This window comes from Brassica napus, chromosome C6 (assembly GCF_020379485.1).
Source record: "Brassica napus cultivar Da-Ae chromosome C6, Da-Ae, whole genome shotgun sequence".
NCBI classification, from domain to species: domain Eukaryota; kingdom Viridiplantae; phylum Streptophyta; class Magnoliopsida; order Brassicales; family Brassicaceae; genus Brassica; species Brassica napus.
In genome coordinates, this window is record NC_063449.1 from 44,549,577 (window position 1) to 44,572,862 (window position 23,286).

At 30.3% G+C, this 23,286-nt stretch overlaps 4 protein-coding genes across 4 annotated transcripts; all 4 read right to left on the bottom strand.

The window, feature by feature from the left end:
* Nucleotides 1–2,254: 2,254 nt before the first annotated feature.
* Nucleotides 2,255–3,366, bottom strand: LOC106430798 (kunitz trypsin inhibitor 4-like). The gene has a single exon (XM_013871599.3). It carries the CDS (start codon nt 3,033–3,035, stop codon nt 2,391–2,393), a length of 645 nt encoding a protein of 214 aa, XP_013727053.1. The 5' UTR covers nt 3,036–3,366; the 3' UTR covers nt 2,255–2,390.
* Nucleotides 3,367–4,099: 733 nt separating this feature from the next.
* LOC106441423 (glycine-rich RNA-binding, abscisic acid-inducible protein-like) lies at nt 4,100–5,307 on the bottom strand. The gene is made up of 2 exons (XM_013883243.1): nt 5,050–5,307; nt 4,100–4,117 (listed from the first exon to the last, which is right to left on the bottom strand). The coding sequence occupies exons 1-2, from the start codon at nt 5,305–5,307 to the stop codon at nt 4,100–4,102; spliced, it is 276 nt and encodes a 91-aa protein (XP_013738697.1).
* Nucleotides 5,308–9,140: 3,833 nt separating this feature from the next.
* Nucleotides 9,141–10,550, bottom strand: LOC106405599 (kunitz trypsin inhibitor 4-like). The gene has a single exon (XM_013846127.3). It carries the CDS (start codon nt 9,881–9,883, stop codon nt 9,254–9,256), a length of 630 nt encoding a protein of 209 aa, XP_013701581.1. The 5' UTR covers nt 9,884–10,550; the 3' UTR covers nt 9,141–9,253.
* A 9,182-nt stretch (nt 10,551–19,732) lies between these two features.
* On the bottom strand, nt 19,733–20,618 carry LOC106402741 (kunitz trypsin inhibitor 4-like). The gene has a single exon (XM_013843529.3). The coding sequence runs from the start codon at nt 20,518–20,520 to the stop codon at nt 19,876–19,878; it is 645 nt and encodes a 214-aa protein (XP_013698983.1). The 5' UTR covers nt 20,521–20,618; the 3' UTR covers nt 19,733–19,875.
* Nucleotides 20,619–23,286: the final 2,668 nt, after the last annotated feature.

Genomic DNA, 23,286 nt, shown 5'->3' on the forward strand with positions numbered 1-23,286 from the left:
TATTTTTAGATTTAATATATATAAAAACATCCAGAATATATATGATACTTTTAAGTTCACATAAATGCTTGAAAATATATACAAATAGTTAAATGTAAATATCTTAAATAGTTAAAAAAATACTAAAAACTCAAAAAATACTTAAATAATTATTAATTATCTATCCAAATATTTAAACCAAACTTATTTAAATTGGTTATCCAAATCCGAACCAAATCCTCAAAGATCTGAACTGAATACGAAATCCCAAAAAGACCGGAGAACGAACCCGAACGCCCACCCCTAATCACTATTATATATCATATATGTGACATCATAGGTTACAAAATATGTGTTATCATATAATTAATTGTATTTTATACGTACCATCAAATAAGTTTTCTTATAATTAATAATATTTTATACGTACAATCATATAAATAATCACATATATTATATTTTAAAATTTAATGTGAAATATAAAAACCATAATTTAAGTTGGTGTTTGAAGTTGAACCTTGTATTGTATTTTTATTATATATATTGAAAATATTTTTATAATAGTTATTGGAAAATATGTTAGTAAAAATCAAATTTTGAATATATATATATATATATATATATATATTTTGAATGAATTTTTTATATAAATTAATTTTAAATTATTATTTTGATTTGAATATATATATCAAGTAACATAGATCCATTACTTTTTAATATAATGGACTTCCAATTTTTTTAGTAGCATAAGCCCATTTTTTTTTCTAACTTAGTGCTATCCATGTTTCTAAATAGTACTATTTTTTTTAGCTACTATTCATATTGCCAAACAATCCCAATGTGTACTTCAACTTCAACTTTAATGTTAGCAGGCGCGCGGGTGTATATTTTGAAAAATATGTTGATATTTGTTTTTCATGTAATTATTAGGGTTTTACAAAATGAATCCAAGGAACATAATCGATACCGATATGAAAATATAGTACCAAACCCGAACATAAATTGATTAAATATTCAAATTATTCGAAATTTTGTTATTTAGAAAACCAAATCTGATCCGAACCGAAGTATTCGGGTATCCGAATTTATCTAAAAATAGATTTATATACTTATATATATATTAATTATTTTTAGATTTAACGTATATAAAACATTAAGAATGATACTTTTAAATTGGTTTAAATACTTGAATATATATATATATATATATAGTCAAAAGTAAATATCTGCAATAGTTAAAGTATACTCAAATCACCAAAAATACTTAAAATAATTATTGATTTCGTATCCAAAATTTTAAATCAAGCCAATTGATATGTTAAGCTTAGGTATTCTAACATATGTTATTCAAATTTATAGGTAATATATTATTTTATTAATAGATTTTGAGAAATTTAAAATAGATAATGATTTAAAACTTTAAAAATAATTTAAATGGGTTATCCAAACGCGAATCAAACCCGCAAAGATCCGTATCAAACTCAAATCAAAATTTAGAAACATCCTAGCAGGGCTTAAATCTTTGACCCTGAAAACCCTAAACACAAACCGATCAGAACCAAACCCGTATTAGTGCCCGAAATCCCATCCCTATTCATTATTATATATCGTATACTGTCATCATATAATTAATCGTATTTTATACGTACCATCATATAAGTAATCATATAATTAATAGTATTTTATACATACCATCATATAAATAATTACATATCTATCTTATTAAAACTTAATATGAAATATAAAAACCATAATTTGAGTTGGTATTTCAAATTGGGCTTTGTATTGTATTTTTATTATATATATTGACAACATTTTTTTATAATGGTTATTGAAAAATAGTTTAGTAAAAATCCATTTTTGAATATATGTATTATTTTTTAATCAATTTTTGATATAAATCAAATTTAAATTATTATTTTGATTTGAAATATGTGTATTAATTTTAAATTTTGTTTTATGGTTAGTTTAGAAAAGAAAAAGTTTTAGGCAATTAGATTGATCCGTTTTCGTATATGATGGACTTTTAATTTTTCTTAATAACATAAGCCTATTATTTTTTTTCTTAATACTACTATACTTGTTTCCAAACAAAATTAATTTTTTAAAAGACTACAATTCATGTTTCCAAACACTCCAAAATTTTTTAATAGTCCTATTCAAGTCTCCAAACACTCCAATTTTGTACTTGAGTTTTAATAAGATAGATGTTTCTGCTTTTTTTGCCCCAAATTATGTGAATCTTAAATTAGCGAGATAATTAGAAACAAACAAAGAAACAAAGGAAAGATGTTTTATTCCATACATGATGATGATCGATGAACAAAGAAAACATCATACATAGATAGAGTTTTATTATTAGAGGTAAGTTATAACACTTATCCTCTTTATTAAGTGGTCTTTAATTTCTCTCAGATAATAGACATAGTCTTGGATGAAGTGTCTGTCCCAGTAGCTTTCACGAACACAACCTCGAATGGGGTAGCGAATGGTGGCGTAGAGCCTAAAACCAAACCCCGAACGCCACCTTCCTCGTTTTTACCGACATCGATGCAATCGTTACCCTCACTACAGAATACAAACTTGTAAGCGTTAAGTTTGGCTTCAGTTTTCTTGATCTGGAAGAAACTCCTCGACGAATCTTCTCCTCCAGCTTCTGGCTTAGGACCAGCCGCTATGAACAACGACCTCCAGGGACTGGGGGCTGGAGTGACCCACCAATAAGCTGACTGAGCGCAGATCGTAGGTTCGACATCCATCTTGATGTTGAGGTTCTCTTCTTCGGGGACGAACCCAACTCTGGACCTCCAGTTTGAGAATTTCACGGGAATGCCCCTGTTGACCTCTGAACGCTCCTGTCCGATAAAGAGGGGACACTGGTTGCCACGACGGGAGACGAGAGTTAGGCCGCCACCTGTAGGGCCCCAGATGAGGGGGAGAACGTAGTAACTGCCGTCGAATATGATATCACCATCAGTGTCGAGAACTGGTCCAGCGTTTGCGGTCGCGGCCAAAACAGTGGTAAAGGCAAGAAGGAAGTAAAACATAGGATTCATCCTTTTTGAGTTTATTTAGTTGATGAGATTTGAATGTTACCTGGATGAGGAAAATGTGAGTACATGTGACTGGTATTTATACACGGATGTGTATTACATGCGCACACATTGGGACTGAGAAGATGCCCATCTTTTTTCCTACACGGTTCTTTATTTTATTTTATTTGCTACTAATTCTTAAATTTCCTTGTTTATTTATTTTTTGTGGGTCTTAGCCTGGTTTGGACCGTTGGTTAAGGGATAAGATCATGTATGTTCACTATAATTCTGTTTTCTTACAAGTTTATTTTTTTTGTCAGCTAGTATAAACGAGCACGTGAAGTTTGAGCTATAAAATCAATGATTGAAGATGAGGAATTGATAGAAGCCGCTCATCCTCTGCAGGGCCGGCTGAGATAGGGGCGAGCGGTGCGACCGTTCCGGTCCCAATCCGTTGTCTCCCTATTTCTTAATAGATAAGGGCTCGATTTTTCAAAAAATAAGTGTATTTTTATATTAAAAATAAGAAAAAGGGTCCAAATTTTTTTTATATGAAAATATTTTTTTTATTTCTATAGATTTATTTTTAAAAATACTTCTGGTATTTTGGAAAAAAACATATATCTATCAGATTTTTTAAAGAAAAATAATAGTTTAGAAATTAATTTTTTTTTACCCGAGGACCCATGACACCATTGAACCGGCTCTGATCCTCTGAACCATAAGATTGTTTTAAAACAAGTGGTTGGCATCGAAAATTAGTAGCTCTAAACTTAATGCTTAAAGCCAGTTAAGAAGCACCGGTCCAACCATTGTGAATTTTTTTAATGAACCTAAGCCAGAATAAACATATATAGTTGATGTCATATAGGGAAATCCATTTTTATTGCATAATGGAAAAAATATATACAGCATTTGCATAACCATGTTATCATTTGTATATAGGAAAAATATATACAGCATTTGCATAACCATGTGATCATTTGTATATAGGTTTCACTTTCCGAGCACCATTCTCTAATTGTTTGTTATTCTTTTTCTATAATGGGTTAACTTTACTAATAAAATGGTATATGCTTCACTAGCTATTTCTCTGATTCTATCTACAATATGTTGTAAATTATAATTACAGGACTTTTTTCAGAAAATAATCGTTCATCCTCTATACGTGACGACTATTCTTCTCTTTCGTGAAATCTCAGAATGAAGTAAAAAACAAAGAACAACACGATATCGAACTTTTGGAGAATAAAACCATTGAAGTGGATATATTTTTGTTTAGAGTTATACTATTAATTACTCCCTCCGTTTTTAATATAAGTCGTTTTAGAGAAATTTTTATGTTTCGAAAAACCGAAAACGTCATATAATTTAGAACATAAATTTTTTACATGGAAAGACACATTCTCTCTTTTCTTTACTTACAAAGACACATTGTGTCTTTAACACACTTTATATGTAAGGCTTTCCCATTTTGAGACGAAAATGCCCATTCTTGAAGCTAACTAAAAATCTGATTGTTTTAAAAAAATAAATCAAACATAACTTAGTTTCTGTTGTTTGCAATAAATGAACATTAATTTCACGGACAAACTATTGGTGGATATATGTTTTGGTAGACAAAAATCGCGTGGATGTGTTTATAGTGGACAAATTGTTGTGGATAGGAACATCATGTTAGAGTTCAGATTTAATGTGGATACATTATCGTGGACATGGATTTACGAGCCTAAGTATCATGTACAAAATATTGGACAAATTGATATGGAAAAATGTTCTCCCAACACAATCTGCCTCTAAAGGTAATTGGTAACATAGAATGTGTCTTAGGGAGGCAAATTTTCATGATTTTGATTATTTTGTTTCTTAAGTGCAGATGGCTGAGATGTGTTTAGTGATATGTAGAGAATGAGTCTGTGGTTCGGAGGTAAATGGAAGTTCGTCGTGGACAAAAAAAAAGCGTGGACGGGAGATGCGTGGACGGGAGATGCGTGGACATGAGATGCGTGGTCGGGAGATGCGTGAAGCCACTTACACCACCACTATAACTACCCTCACGTCTTACACCACAGCCTACATAACCACCACCGCCTCCACTGCGGTATCCATCGCTTCCTCCACCGTATCCACCACCAGTGTATCCACCACCGACTCTTCCACTTGAGTAGCTACCTCCACCAACCACCAGCATTGTATCCACACTCACGTCTTCCACCATCACCTCCATAATCACCACCGCCTCCGTTGTGGTATCCATCGCTTCCTCCACCACGGTATCCACTGCAACCGCCATCGTTTCTACGGGATTGGGCTTCGTTCATAGTAGAGATTGAGATCGAGGAATAGATATTGAGATTCCGAGATTGAGAAATAGAGATTGAGATCGAGAAATAGAGATTGAGATTCCGAGATCGAGATATAAAGATCGGGAAAAGGCGAAAGTGAAAAAGAGTATTAGGGACAGTCTCAGATGGAGAAGATTAGGGTTCAGTCTCTCTAACCTCTCATGTCTGAGTTCGATATCTGGATCCAGAATATGTCACGGGAGAAAGGATTTTAACGATTTTGTATAAAGTGAAGAGATAAGGTTTGATTATTAGTTAGAGAAAAATAAATATTGTACTTGAAAAAAGAGAGTAAAAAAGCAGATCAGTTTGGTTAGTTAGAAGAAAAGGGAACGAGAGACATCATCTCTCTTAACTTAGTTGGAGGTTATCCTGGTAAATTTGCAATGAGAAAGTGTGCTAAAGATTCAATGTGTCTTTTAGTGAAATTGGAAACTCAAATTGTGTCTCCAAACGTAATTTTTTCTTTACAAAGATGTGTTCTTCTATGGCTTGCTGTCAGGAAGACAAAGTGGCAAAATCAAAATGTAAAATGACAAAGTCAATTTATGAACTGTTCCACTTCCATCATCTTTTTTTTCTGTTATATAGTGTTAACATTCAAGTGAATCCTTTGAAATAAATGTTACTGGTTTATTTGATTTGCATGATTATTTGCAGATGAAGATATTAACAATAAAAAATTAAATATATGGTTGTTTAAGCAGGATAAGAGTTGGAAAAAATAAGAAGATGAATATAAGAATCTAGAGAGTAATGCATATATAAACTGCATAACCAATTGGATTTTTTTTTTGAATTATACAGAGGTATCCTAACCCCCACAGAAGTGATCCAGACTAGTCACGTGTTGCCACGTGTAGGTCCTCTGTCCCTGGCGATACCGAAATATTAATTCCCCGGTGGCCGGGATTCGAACCCAGGTGGCGGTACTCACAGCTGTAAGCCCTTTACCACTAGAGCTAGAAGCCCCGGTTCAATTGGATTTTTCTATGTAAGCTATTTGGATTAATCTTTTAGTTACTGTAGTTTTCGGTAAATTTTGTAAATTGTACAATTTAGTAAATCACGTATACCTTTGTTGTTTCAAGTAGTTGACAACAACATTTGTTGTTTGAAGTAAAAATTATTTTATCTTGGTCATTATAATTCCTAAAGTCATGCTTAACTATACTTGATCTAGTAGAATAAAAGTCTTGACTATGCATATAAGTGTAATTGATTTTTTTCAATAATAAGTATCTGATTTTTTTGGCATCAATAAGTACCCGATTTTGTTTTGAAATATGTATTTTAAAAATTAGTCATATTGCGCGAAATATTTAGGGACTTATTGATAAACTTTGAAAATTTTGAGATTCCATTGTTATTGGTTATTGGATTTCAAAAATCTTAATAGAATCCATTGTTATTGGTTTAAGAATTTTTGAAATCCATTGAAATCTCTTGTTATTCAAAAAGTTTAGTTATTTTTTATTCTCTAATTTAACTAAATCTAGTGTTATTGATAGATAAATTCTATTCATTTTTACTCATAAAACTCAATTTTCAAAATATCATATGTATTCATGTGATAAAAAACTAGAAAATAAAATAATAATACTTATCAAATATCTATTGCAATTCAAATTCAAATTATTTTTATATTGTTTTATCATTTTTGAATATATAATTATTTTATAAATATAAAATATTTAAAAAATAGTTTATGAAAAGCATTTTTGAATTTTAAAAAGAAAATTTGACAAAAAAATTCAAAAAAAAATCGTAAAATTACTAAAAATTTATAAAAAGTTCAAATTATAAAACATATAATTCGATTTTTTTTTAAAAAAAATATAATTATAATTTTTTATTATTTATATATCTATAAGGCAATGGGTAAAATAGTCTTTGCCATTTTAATGAAACATTTTTGGTCTTTTTCTCTTTGAATGTTCTTTTAGGATAAAATTTAAAAGAAACTATTTAAGAGAATTGCCCAGTTTTATATGTATCTCTATTTATTTTTAATTTGAAAGAAAATAAATAAATAAGCATTCTATATGATTTAGAATAAATAAATAAATTATATATTTATTTTACAAAAAAAATGAAAGAAAAGATGTAATACAAATTCATGAAAATCTATACCAATCTAAAAAGTTATTACCAAATTTCATAAGTCAATATATGTAAATGTTCACAATCCACGTAACTTTTTAAAATCTATCAATTTTTAAAATTCACAGACTCTATACAAATTCATCTTCCAATAACCCCTCCTTAGTAAATAAATAAAATAATAGATGCGGTGGGCGAGTCTCTCCCAACTGAGCTACCCGCAAGTTGACAGATTCACACCAGGTAATTATATCATATTTTTTCATCGCACGAAATTTTCTTCACTGTTTTTCCAGTGAAATGCAAATGAACCAAGCTAGAACTGCTAAGAATTTGTTAATTTGTTTGTTACCGTTGGTTAACGGATGTATGTTCACTATAGCTCTGGTTGGGATCGAAAAGTAGTAGCTAAACTCTTGAAAGCCACTCAGAGGAAACTTGTATACAAAGGAAATATTTTAGTTAAAAGAAAAAAGAAAGAAAGAAAGAAAAGGTTTTAGTTGGAAAAATATATTTTAATGGTATTTTTCTTTTTCCTTACAAAACTATCCCCGGTACTTTTTTCAAAAGTATTTTGCAAATTGTATTTGAATTGAATAATTTCACCCGAATTCTCTTAAATTTAAACAATTAAACACGTATAGAAGATGATCATTTATGATATAGATTCCATTTTCCAAGCATCATTCTCTAATTGTTCGTTTTTTTAAATGGGTCAACTTTACTAATAAAATGAGTATGTGCTTCACGAGCTCTATTTATTTAAATCTATCTAAAATATGTTACAAGACATTTTCCAGAAAACACTTCGGTCATCCTTTGTACATGAAGGCTACTCTCCTCCTGCTGTAAAATCTCAGATTAAAAAAACATAGAAGAACACGAATTATTTTTTTTTAAAATAGAGGATAAAACAATTGAAGTGAATATGTTTTTAGAGTTTTACTATTAATTATGTGAGTAATGGTAAAAAAAAATATATATATAAAAAAAATGTTAATGGGTACGGTACACTAATCTGTGCTTACCAGTATGAAACCTTTCGTTCCATAGATCGTTGCCTGCCAAGTAAGGAAGCAGAGGGATTTGTGATGGCTATTGGAAGGTAGCGACAAAAGGGAGACGACGAGTTGAATGAAGTAGAGAGACTGAGAAGCTGAGCGAAGTGATTCCAAATTGATCCGGAGAAGCAGCAGTCAAAATAAAGATGGTTTCTTGATTAATATGCCTGATTGCAGAGGAGACAGTTTGTGCCGGTTTGCAACCCCCATGAGATCATGCGATCCCTAGTTGGCGTCGGTTTACAATTTTACACGTACATTCTTCATACATATGCATTACTCGCCAGTAATCCAATTTTCATCGGAATATTCTGCCACATAATTATCCTTCTGTTGTCATTGTCTTTTTCCTCTGACTTCATATATTGAATTTGTGAACAGTTAAAAATAATTTTCTTAAACATTTTGGTATAGTTTAATTTTCATCAATTTCACTCGATCATATATATTTGCATGAATTAATCGACTGTAGTATACGTGGTGCAGACTGCAGCGGTGTTAGATAATCTTTTATATATATATATACATGTGTGTGTGTGACCATTCTAAAAGAGAAACTGTTTCTGTTTGATTTTCAAGTTATTTGAATCATAAACTAGAGAGAGAGAATGAAAAAAAAAAAGAAACAAAGGAGAGATGGTCGATGAACAAACAAAACAGCCAGCACAGATAGAGTTATATTATTAGTCGTAAGTTATAACTCTCTTAAGTTTGTAGTCTTTAATTTCTCTCAGATAATAGACACAGTCTTGGACGAAGTCCCAGTAGCTTTCACGAACCGAACCGGGAATGGCTTAGCGTATGCAAACCTTGCAACCAAACGTCGAACGCCACCACCCACAAGTAACCCAACAGTCTCGCAAGTGTTACCGACAGGACAACTCGCAATATTGTAAACGCCAACATCTTCAGTTTTCTTGATCTGAAAGAAAGCGTTGATCGAATCTTTTCCAGCACCTGGCTTAGGACCAACCTTTATGGAAAGCGAATGTAACCAAGGATCGTCCCCAATGGCCCACCAATAGCTTGGCTGGACACAAATCGTAGCTTTGCTATCCATCTCGATGTGGAGCCTCTCTGATTCAGGAACGAACCCAACTTTGGACTGCCAGTTTGAGAATTTAACTGGAAAGCCCCTGTTCACCTTTGAACCTTCCTGCCCAATATAATAGGGACATTTTAGCCAAGGATCGGCCGAGAGATTCAGGCCGCCACCAATAGCGCCGACGATGGCAGGGAGAACATAGTAACTGCCGTTGGTTATGATATCACCATCACTGTCGAGAACTGGTTCGCCGGCATTTGCTGTGGTGGCCAAAACAACGGTTAAGGCAATAAGGAAGTAAAACATAGGTTTCATCCTTTTTGAGTTTATGTGAGTTGATTAGATTTGAGTGTTACTGGATGAAGAAAATGAGAGTTCATGTGATCGGTATTTATACACGGATGTGTACACATACATGCACAAACGTACAGCTTTGTATACGCTTAGGTTTTTAATTATTAACTTTAAAATTAAGCAAATGCATCGAGAGTTGAGATGATACCTATCTTTTTTAGTATTTTTGTTTACTCCGCTTACCTTGCAGGCAGGCTTTTAATTTTTTAAATAAAACAATTGCTAGGAACGCTTCTTTAGTTTTGTCTTTTTCTATTATGCGTCAACTATAACCAGGCAAGTGATTCACGAGCTCTATTTATTTAAGGATCACTTAGCTCACTTAGAGCATCATTAACGGGGTTCTTAGGACGGGGCTCTTAACAGAATATAAGAACTCAACTCTTAATTTTTAGCTGAAAATGCTAAGAGTCGGCTCTTAAATAAGAGATTTAAGAACCGACTCTTAACTTTTTCAGTTAAAAGTTAAGAGTCGGGTTCTTATATTCTGCGAAGAACCATGTACTAAGAACCCTGCGTTAATGATGGTCTTAGGCGCAGAATGAAATAGTTTATTAGATTGTTTGTTATACGCTGTACTGAGAAATTTGTTGTATAGTACTTTTTTTAGATGTATATCAATATATTCGTTCGGATTCAGTTGATCTATTCGGATTTCGGATTTCGGATTTTTAAAGTTAAAAATTTAGATCTTATTCGGATATTTACAAATTTTAGTTTGGATTTGGTTCGAATCACTGCGGATTTAGTTCGGATTCGAGTCCGGATATCCATTCTAATTACATATTTTTTTAACAAAAATCCAAATATACTAAAGTCCTCAAAATCTTAAAAGTACAATAATATAAAACGTAAAAAAATGAATAATGTAAAACTAAATATTTAAATTTACATAATAATTAGTTCAATTTAAATATTTGGATGGAGAACAAATAAATATTATCACTATTTTGAACATTTACTGTTATTTTTAGATATTTTTATATTTTTATATTTATTAGTGACTATGTTAATAATTTTTAGATATTTTTATATTTTTGAATATCTAGTAGATATAAAATTTAAAATAATTAATATATTTAAATATATAATTGTGATTTAAATATTTTGGTATCGATTAGATTCGAATCTGGTTATCTGGATATTAAACTTTTAAATTCGTCTTAGTACTTAATCAGTTTTAGTTTGTGTTTTAGTATTACTTTCAAATATAGTTCGGTTTAGTTTTTCTGATCCATATATTTTACTCATACTTAATTTCTTCAACTAATATAAAACAAAATAAAATAAATGTAAAACAAATATTCTTGGCATATTTAACATACATAATTATTGGACTATACTTTAGAATACCAATACAAATGGTTGAAAGTTGTGTTAATATTGTTGGGTATATTGCAAAATTGACGTAGTCTAAAACTAATAATGTGTATTTCTTATAAATAAATTCTTGGTAATTATAGTAAAAATGATACAATCAAGTGAAATGAGTTAGAGTTGCATGTAAAATAATATGATCTCTTCACTCAGCATCTGAATTTTAGTTTTCAATCGATTTCACGAAATTTCTTTCCTTTTAAAGCTTTTCTGATTTCTAATTTTTTCTAACAATCTGATTATGTTTCTAATTTTTGGTCTGATAACTATGTAAAGAAAATCAATACTTGAAGATCCGACTTTTTCTGTGGTGTTTTTTTTTACCTCAGATTCCTTAATTCACATCCAATCACAATTATTTGTTGTTTTCGTGTACATAAACCTCGACCATGGCCAAGTTCGGCAAGATATGAAGTTTTCAGTTTCTAAGAATACTCTCATTTCAGCATTTTAGTTGATGCAAATTTTGATGATTTTGTATTTCTTTCTTTTAAAATGATATTATTCAATAGTTGTATAGAGATAATTTCAATTCATTAGTATAAAAGTTAAAAATGCAGAAACTAAAAATAAGGTGATTAAAAAAAATGTATGAACACATTAAATTGTACGCGGTGGAATTAAAAAATAGTGTGTGAACATATTAATTATTAAATGAATGTATTAATAAACTGAAATCAATATTAAACTGACACGTGCCGAATATAGTGTGAATGCATTGTTGACAAATGCTTCTCTTTTAATAAATAAGGAATAGAAAAAAACACATTAAAATGAGTAGTTTCTGTATGTACGCAATTAGACCATCTACAATGACGACACATGTTACTTTTTAAAGATTTTTGATTTTTTTCATATTCTCTTAGTTATTTAAAATTAATATTCACATTATAAATTAAATGTTTTATTTTTATATCTTATAAGAAAATTTATCATTTAAAGTTTTCGATAAATAGAGATTAGCTTTATTTAATTTAGATATAGAAAAAAAAAATTATTAATTAGTAAAATAAAGTGTTGAATTTTATTAAATAAAATCATTGTAGTGAAAATTGAAAGTGTGTTGAGTGATGAAGTAGAAGAAAAAAAGATAAGGTGGTGTGTTAAAAGATGAAGTGGAGAGTGTTGAATCTTGAAATTATTGTACATATCTCAGTGGGTCATCTACTTTATTATTTTCGTTTTACCCAATTTATATTCTAATGTTAATTGTGTAGACCGATAGTTTGTATGGTTTAACTTCCAAATTTTATACAGTACCAGGGGCTTTTCCGGGCTACGCCTGGATTTTTTCTATAATATTAGTTTAATTTTTATATTTATATTTTAAAAACGAACAAATATGATATACACTGAAACTTGTTATAGAATTATAAACATAAATGCAAATTTAAAACTATTTGAAATAATTTGTTGTGTTTTATTGGAGTTTTATGTAGGATATTAGAAAGATTAATAAAAATTTAACTAAATTATAAGTTAAGATATATATATATATATATATATATATATATATTCTTTATCTTGGTTATTTATTTTTATATAAAACAATTGTAAAGCTTATAATTAGTACTGTATAAATTTTGATTGGTTTTAAAATTATTAAGTTTCATTTATGTACTTGTATTTAAAAGAAATTACCACTGACTTGTATACCGATTCTTTATTTGTTGTCTTCAATTTATCGTTTTAACCAAAATAATTTTGTCAACCTTTTAACTAAAACTTAAATTTAACAAAAACGATTTAAGAATTCTAACACCTACGGTTTGATCCTGCCCTACAATCTGAGTTGCAAACCTACAAACTGCATTATTATTATTCTCGCATTTGCCTCACTTCTTCTTTTGTGTTTCATGGCCTTTTTTTTAGGTTCCATGACCTTTGTCTATGGTGCTTTGATAGTATTGTATACAAACTCAATACTAAATTTTACTTTAGTTATACACATTCTAAGTTATTATCCAGGCTACACATGTTTATATAAACAATTTGTTTTATATTTATAATAATTTTAAAATTATCAAAATAGAAGATCGTGTTTAAAATTGTAACCTTTTAATTAACTGCCATTTTCTATTTTTGGATTTATATATACATAAATTATGTTTTAAATGTACATTTCATATATAATACACATTATGTTAATATTTTTTTGTATACGTAATCTTATGATATAATATTTTATAATCACATTTAATATGAGTAACATATACTAATTATTGAATAAAATTAAATTGAATCTTTTTCCCCAAAAAAAATCACTGTTTAAATAAAATATGTTCTATAAATATTGAAGCTAACCTAGGGTACATGAAGCTAAGCTGATCACCACCGTGCTTGTATTCCTCCAACATCTGAGGATGATACTCCAGTATCTAATGTTTTTTTTTTTCCCAAAGATAAGTGACTGTTAAAACCATTAAAGAGCAGAGAAAAGCAATATGTGTAGAAGAAGAAATGATTTTTGTGTTACCTCTCGGTAGATTAATTCTCTGACATCATCATTTGTCAACTTCTTTCTCTCGAAATCAAACTCAAGCTTTGAGATTGGCTGTGTTGATGGTTCACGCTCTGAGTTTGACAAACCACTGAAGTATGGATCAGATAGTGCCTGTAAATAAGCAAAATCAGAACAATGAAAGATAAGAGTTTAAGTCTGTGTAAGAAAATGGGAAAGAAAAACAAAAAGGTACATCTTCAGCAGATGCACGGTCTTTGGGATCAAAGGCAAGCAGGAGTTCAAGAAGGCGGAGAGCCAAAGGATCAGCTTTAGAGAACTTATGAGAGAAAGGGACTGGCTGTTTTTTCCTCTGCTAAGATACCTCCTCGCCTTTCATTTCTAATCTGTCATCATTTCAAGATTGCAACATCATATTATAAAAAATTAAAATTAAGTATATTGTATGTTTCTGGCTATGTCCAAGAAACATACAAAGATCTCCAATGTCTTCTGTGTAGATCATTGTCTTATTATACTCACACGATGGCTCCCCCGCCCTATACACCATAAATTTTTTCGTTACGTGCTTCAATGTCTACACCTCGTTTTCATCGTCCTTCTCCGAGTCGGTGTCGGTGTCGGAGTTCGAGTCTGAGTCCATCCACACCACTGAGTCCTTACCATACCTGCAAAGACATGATAGAGTCAATACTAAACTCATTCACACAGAAATAAATGATTCAAAACCACTTAAAACCTACTAACAAAGAATTGACCAAGTGACTAAAACTCTTAGATTATTTAATAGGTGTCTAACGGGTCATATGTTCAAGTTGCGTTGCGAAAGGTTTTCTCCCCCAAAAAGAGTGAATTTAAGAATTCAGAACCTGCTAGTCATTCAAAAAACAAAATACCAACTAATTTCTAAATAAGAGCCTTATATTATATATGTAGCTAATTAGATACTATACAACTTGATGGCATTTCTCATGACCAATCAGCCAAGATTCCATTTTTAAAAAATATATATATACGAACTTCCTCCAATAGAAGTTTCAAAAGCAAGACAAACATGAGAGAGTATACTAAACACATGAAGACGAAGACATAACATAAAGCTTCATAAGAAAAAAAACGTTGTGTCGAAGTCAATAAACAAAAGGGAGATAATTAGTCTTTAATCAAAGGAGGATTTGAAGTTAAAAACACAAGCAGATTGTAAATTATCTGAAGTTTGAAGCTAAATACTTGTTAATCTAAAGCATTAACCAGATAATAATCAAAATGCAAATTTTCATCGGAACAGAAACACCATTCACCTTGAAAAGATCGATGGTGTCGGCGGCCATGCGTCCCTTGATAGGAAGACTGTCGCGAATCTGCTATCTCTCCACAACAACAGGAGCTGGGCGGAACCATTAGCGACAGTGATTTGAACAGAGGCGACGCATGAAGTAACCAGGCGTCTGAGGCATCTCACGCGAGTTCCGCCGAAGGAGAAAGCAGTGGAAGGAAACGGGGAGAAGAGTGGGGTTGACGGCGAGAGGGAGGGAGAAGAACATGGTTTCGTTTATAGAGAAGGTGATCGATCAGAGCTCTTTACGCTTTGAATCGGAGAAGACGAAGAGGCAGAGGCATAGATCCTCGAGACCTCCGTCTGCTTTAGGATTCATCGCGATCTCCGTGCTCTGCAGGTAATTTTTTTTTTTCTTAGGTTTGTCGAAGACGAAGCCCAGAGTAATAAAAGTAAACAACGGAGTCCCAAACGTAAATACCACAACGGAGACCGAAGCCCATCTGACGTGACAAAAAGAAATGTTCTGGTTGGAGGATTATTTTTGATGACGTGGCATAGCCGAAAGTTGAGATTATCTCCCTTTTAGTATTGTGATAAACCAAAGCTTCTGCTGACAAAAAAAGAATCCATGCTTCTAAAATATCAACATTTATTTTTTACAGTATAAACCAAAGCTTCTGCTGACAAAAAAGAATCCAAGCTTCTAAAATATCAACATTTATAATTTTCTGATATAAAATACTGTATCAGTCTTTAAAAAATAATAGTAGACTTAATTTTCTTCTGATATGATCGTGGAAGGGTTTATTCATTTTAGTGCTTGGCCCATATAGTTCCAAAATTCAGTAATAACTAGATTATATCTTTCTTTCTTTTTTGCCTAGATAAATCTCCAAACCAAATGTTGGAAGCAGAGAAGGCTCTGGAAGGAAGTTGAGGAAGTTTGTACTTCCGGCCATCAATAGATTATGTATTTTAGTGGCTTTATTTGAACATAAAGTCTTCAGTAGTAGGTTATGTGTGTTAAACTCCCTATAGTTATTTTTTTATACTTAATCAAAAATTTTAAATCCAACGGATGTTCTTTACTAGAAACCAATAATTGCCTTTTAAATATCTTCAAAACTTCTCATTTAGTTAGATGATCACAATTTCTTATACATTAATTAGCTTCCTCCCCTAAAAGGCATTTGTGTCTGATTTGCTCAAATACTAGTCTAAAGTGTCTTATTATGTTAAACATAACTAATAAAATGTCTCATAGTATAATGCTCTCTTATAAAAGTGGTCACCTATTAAACGCAAATATAGAAATTAGTAACAAAATTGTTGTATAAACAGAACTCTCCCTTATTTTTTATATTTTGTGATCATTATTAAATGGCAAAATTAACTTTAAAATAAATGAAAATCATACTATATATTAATTGAGAAGTCATTTAAATGACTTTTTCTTAGGTGTCATTCATAGGTGGAGTTAAAAAATAATTTTTTTAATTTGATTGGTTGTTGGTATTTGAATTTTTATTTATTTAATAATTTTTTAAAAAAGAAACTAATCCGAGAACTACCTAATATAATCTATATTACTATACAAACAATTAAACATTTTAAAGATAGAAGAATTAACATAATTTATTTATAGAAACAATTAAATATCACAGATTACATTACAGAAAATTAGAATATACATATAAATACATATGATATGATAGAAATAACGAAACCAACAAATCATTTTAGCCTCGTATTCATGTGATTAATTCCGTGAGAAAGTTGTTCAAGTGGGAAGTTTTAAAAGCTGTAACTTCTGATTAAATAACCTCTATAAATTAATAAAGGCAAATCTCCAAAATAGCACATTTCTAAATTTATATCACAAAAATAGTACTCAAAAACTAAAATGACCAAAATAGCACTTTTCTAAGTTTATCATTTGAAAATTTTAATTTTTTTATTTTTCAAAATTTGAAATCTTATCCCCAAAACCTCATTTCTCAACTCTAAACCCTAAACCCTAAACTCTAAACCCTAAACCCTAAACTCTAAACCCTAAATCCTAAACCATAAACCCTAAACCCTAAACTCTAAACCTTAGACCCTAAACTCTAAACCCTAAACCCTAAAATCTAAACCCTAAACCCTAAAATCTAAACCCTAAACCCTAAACTCTAAACCCTAAACCCTAAACCCTAAATCCTAAACCCCACCCTTTAACTCAAAACCCTAAGTTTGTGACTTTTGATAAAACATTAAGTGCTATTTTTGTGACTTTTGACCTTGAATGCTAGTTTGGGAACATAAACTTGATTTAGTGCTATTTTTGTCTTTTTCTCAATTAATAATGCTGGAACTATAAAATTTTATTAATTTATAGATATATTAATTTACAAAAAGTAATTTATTTAGATTTTTTATTTTAAGATATATTTATTCTAAGATAAAATATATATATTTGATTTTAGTGTATGGACATTAATTTTTATTTTTTTATAATTTAACATTTATATTAATTTTATTATATTATCGTGTGTATATAATATATATTGCATAGAACTTAAATGTGGTTTTAGATATAATATTATAAATCTCATTAAAAATATATTAAGCGTTAAGAAAATATAAAGATAATTTCATTGCGAATATAAAACAAACAATATAATAATGGTTCTTAAATATATAAAATATGTATACATATAAATTATTAATTTATAATTTTAATGGGACCATATATTTATATATATATATATATATATATTTTTTTTTTAAAAAAAAAATATTATCTTATTATTTTATCAATTTGTGTCAAATTTTAAACTGGTCTAAATTGAAAACGGTAAAATTTATTAATTTATAGAAATTATTAAATTATCGAGTATTAATTTATAGAATTTCTATTGTACATAGTTTAAACAAATCTTTGCAGCAACTCTCTAATTAAAACAGAATTATTTTGTTGAATCTAACATTTAATCATAGGTTATATTATATAAAATATCATTAATAAGAACATCTCCAAAAATGAACTCTATTTTGAAGTTTCCAAAACTTTATATTTGAAGTTTCAATGTGTTCTTCTCCAAGAGTAAAACTTTAAACCTAACTTCAAAATTATTTATATTTTACACTATAGTCCTTATATTTGTCATAATTGATGTAAATTCATAAAACTTCTATAAATAACTAGTACATATATATAAATATTACATAAATATTAATTAAAAAAATCTTACACTAAAATATAAAATTATAAATAAAAGTACATAATTAAATATTAAACTGCAAGCAAATACTATATTATTCCATAAAATTATTTTCGTAATGCTCCCATATAAGATCAACTAGTGCATTTCGAAGTAAAAAATGATTCTCTTTATTTTTTATTTTAGATTACAAGCCAAAAATCTTTGAAATCGGATATCCTCATAATATGGCCGATGATAGTTTGATAGCATCAAACGAAAAAATCCTTGATCTTTTAAACGAAAGTACAACAATCAGGGAAAAAGGTCATGAGATGATTGAATTACGACTGCAAAATGAAGCAAAAAAGTTAGCTTTTAAAAAAATAAAAGAGGAAAATAAAATATTGCTAAAAAACTTAGCTTCTATCGATGATGTTAATATTCGTGAATACATTCGATCTGAACAAGAAAGAATCGTGCAAAAAAAGCGTCAAGAGCAACAACAACAATCATCTTCGGTTACACAAAATTTGTTTGGACAATATTTTGGAGATTTGAGAGGTTCCAGAGCAAATTTACCAGACTATTAATGTTGTTATAATATTTAAATTTGAGTAATAATTATGTCTTCATGTGTCTTTTTAATAAGTTTTTATTATGGTTTTTTGTAATATTCTTGTTGTTTAATTCTAGTTTTAAAATATTATAAATCTTGTTTTAAAATTGTTATTTAATTTCATGTGTAAAACTTAAATTTATAAAACAAATTTTAAATATTTATGAGATATAAAAGTTTTAAGGATTAAAACAATAAACAAAAAAATATTTAAGAATTATAAATATGATGTATAATTGTAAGGATCAAAAGGCAAATAAAAAGATGAAACTTCAAATTTAAAGTCTTGAAAAGTAAAACTCTATATTTGGAGTTTCACTCTTCAAAACTTCAAATTTGAAGTTTTGAAGTTCCTTTTTGGAGAGCAAAAAACTATATATTTATAGTTATAAAATTTCTTTAGAAGATGCTCTAATTAATGAAAACACTAAAATTTAATTGTATCAAATAAGTAGTTGGCAACGAAGATTAGTAGCTACTCCGGAAAACCACTAGAAACAGAAGTGCTTAAAAATAAAAGGTTTGCTTGGAAAATGTTAATACTTGAAAGTTTTTGATGAGTTTTCTTACAATAATAATACAGTACTTGTTTTTCAAAAGTATTTTGCAAAAGTTGCATTTGATAAAAGTTGTTTGAATTGCCTTACTTTGGTTTTCAAATGTTTTCAACCACTTCACACGACCATATATACATAAACCAATCGCCAGTAGATGTTTTTTTGTGCAGTGGTGTTAGATAACGTATTTTTGTATGTGGTTATTGTAAAGGAGAAATGTTTATGTGTAGTTTTTTTTTTTTTGGTAAAAATGTTTATGTTTATGTTTATGTTTATGTGTAGTTTCCAAGTTATGTGAATCTTAAACGAAAGAGAGAAATAAAAACAAACAGAGAAACAAAGGAAAGATGTTTTTTTATTCCAGACGTGATGATGATGATGATTGATGAACAGAGAAAACATCAAACATAGATAGAGTTTTATTCTTAGACGTAAGTTATAACTCTTATCCCCTTTATTAAGTGGTCTTTAATTTCTCTCAGATTATAGACATAGTCTTGGATGAAGTTTCTGTCCCAGTAGCTTTCACGAACACAACCTCGAATGGGGTAGCGAATGGTGGCGTAGAGCCTAAAACCAAACCCCGAACGCCACCTTCCTCGTTTTTACCGACATCGATGCAATCGTTACCGTCTCTACAGAATACAAACTTGTAAGCGTTAAGTTTTGCTTCAGTTTTCTTGATCTGGAAGAAACTCCTCGACGAATCTTCTCCTCCAGCTTCTGGCTTAGGACCAACCGCTATGAACGCCGATCTCCAGGGACTGGGGGCTGTAGTGACCCACCAATAAGTTGACTGAGCGCAGAACGTAGGTTCGATATCCATCTTGATGTTGAGGTTCTCGGATTCGGGAACGAACCCAACTCTAGACCTCCAGTTTGAGAATTTCACGGGAATGCCCCTTTCGACCTCTGAACGCTCCTGTCCGATAAAGAGGGGACACTGGTTGCCGTTGCGGGTGGTGAGAGTTAAGCCGCCACCTTCAGGGCCCCGGATGACGGGGATAACGTAGTAACTGCCGTGGAATATGATATCACCATCGATGTCGACAACTGGTCCTGCGTTTGCGGTCGCGGCTAAAACAGCTGTTAAGGCAAGAAGGAAGTAAAACATAGGATTCATCCTTTTTTGAGTTTATTTAGCTGAGAGATTTGAATGTTACTGGATGAAGAAAATGTGAGTTCATGTGATAGGTATTTATACACGTATGCGTATACATGCGCACACATTGATAATTGAGAAGATGCCTATCTTTTCTACTACACGGTTCTTTAATTTATTTTATTTTACTTTATTCGCTACTAATTCTTAAATTTGTTTGTTTATTTATTTATTTTTCGTGGGTTTTAGCTGGTTTGGACCGCGTTGGTTAACGGATGAGATCATGTATGTTCACTATAGTTCTGTTTTCTTACAAATTCTTTTATTTAAACGCCACGAGAAGAAAAAGAACAACTAAAAGCTCCATTAGTTCTGTATCTCAGTTAATCTTCAAGGTTCAATGTAGTCAAAAGTGTAGTTAACCGTTGATAGTTTTTCTTCTTTCAACGTGACTACTATAGAGCCGGCCGGCTTAGTAGGGCGGGGAGTACAACATCTCCAGTTCTAATAATTTTAAAAGTAAAAAATATCACTTTTAACACTCCGTTTACTTTTGTTTTTTTTGACTACCACGTTTTTAATCTTAGAAAAACGGATAGCTGACTCCTATAAAAAGTTGGTATAATACTATACGAGCACGTGAAGTTTGAGCTATACAATCAATGATTGAAGATGAGGAATGATCGAAGCCGCTCATCCTCTAAACCACCATAACATTTTTTTAAACAAGTGGTTGGCATCGAAATTAGTAGCTCTAAACTTAATGTTTAATGCCACTAAGCAGCACGAGTCCAACCATTGTGAATTTTTTTAGTGACCCTAACTCCCTAAGCCAGAATAAACATATATACTTGATGCTCATATAGAGAAAATGTTTTTTTTTTCTTTATGCATAATGGAAAAAATTATATAGCATTTGCAAAAGCATGTGATCATTTTTATATATATGTATATATATTCCACTTTCTGAGCACTGTTTTCTAATATTTTTTTTCTGTAACCGTGGAGATCCTACAACCGATCTCAGCCGACTAGTCTTACAAGACCTACAGCATTTCACATATTCTTGCTATTTAAGGCAGTCCGAATGGCCAGCGGAGATCGAACTAGGGTTTCACCATTTTCTAACTGTTTGTTTTTCCTTATCTATAATGGGTTAACTTTACTAATGAAATGGTATGTGCTTCAGCCTTCACTAGCTCTATTTCTCTGATTCTATCTACAATATGTTATAAATTATAACTACGTGGCTTTTTTTCAGAAAATAATCGGTCATCCTTTATACGAAGACTATTCTTCTCTTTTTGTGAAATATCTGGATAAAACAAAAAAAAAAAACAAAGAATAACACGATATTGAAGTTATGGAGGATAATAAACCATTGAAGTGGAATATATTTGTTAGAGTTTTAATATTAACTAGAGATCGATTCGCGCAGTATTGGTTTTTACCTTTTTATACACTGATATTTGTTATTCATAATTAGTGTTATATATATTAGATGTGTCATAATATAACTAATTGAATTGAAAAGACCTCGACCGAATCGGATATTATGGTTATTTTTGGTATAAATATCGAAACCCGTCTCAGATACATTTTTTATTTAGATATTTTTATGTTCCTATGCATCAGAACCGAACTCATCCAGACCGAGAAGAATCCAACTCAAAACCCACACATAAATTTATAATATTCAAGCGGAGTCTAATTTCAAAACAAACAAAAAAAATGCTACCCGAAAAGAAAAATATGTACCTAAATTAAGTGAAATATAAATGGGTAGCCAATTTTTATGTCTAACTGATTTTATAAACTAATAAAAAGACTATTTCTATGTGTTTGGCTAAATTAATTGAAATATAAAGAGTTTCTATTTAGTAAAATAATTATATGAAATAAAAAATTAAGTGACAATAAATGTAATACATTTTTATTATTTTGATTTAAGTTATTATTTTATTCACAAAAATATGTATTTGAATTATGTTTAATTAATCGAGCATTTTTAACGCTGGATTGTATTATTAAATTTTACAGGCAAAGAATTTTAAACAATAATAACAAGAAAAACAAATGTAGAAAATGATATATCAATAGGAATCCAAAATAAACTAACACATCTATTTTGCGTATGGATATCTCAAGATTTTTCATATAAAAACTCTATATTGCTTCTCGAATAGTTGAATCTCGAGAGAAATAGTATTCATATTCATCCAAAAACACCAAGTTTCAGACTGAATTGATAAGGATTGTCACTCTCTTTTTATTGCTCCAGTAGGAACTACCAAGGCAACTCTTTATATTGCTCTATTGATAATAACATAGTCAAAGAGATAATCGTTCCAAACAGTCGATTGATTAGAATTTCATGATGTCTTTCGTATTAACCATAGTTTGTAGCAAAAATTCTATCACCATCAAATGAAAAACCATCAATGATTGAAGCTAATAAGATCCGTCGCCATCATTCGCTTCTAGATATGTCAATTACATTTTTAAATGGTTCATCTGAACCAAAGTTTTATTTTTCTAAACTATTGGAAGAAAAACACAAAAACTCTGAAACAAATTAAATCAAAGAAAGAAAAGTAAAACGAATCAAACAAGCTAATGTCAGAAAATGTATGATTATAGATGCGAAGGCTGTGGGGGTACGTAGTGGGCATGGAAATGGGCTTGTGGTATTCGTTTTACAGGGGAATATATAAAGAAAAAAATGATGCGGTGAGCGAACACGCGACCTTCAGATCTTCAGTCTGACGCTCTCCCAACTGAGCTATC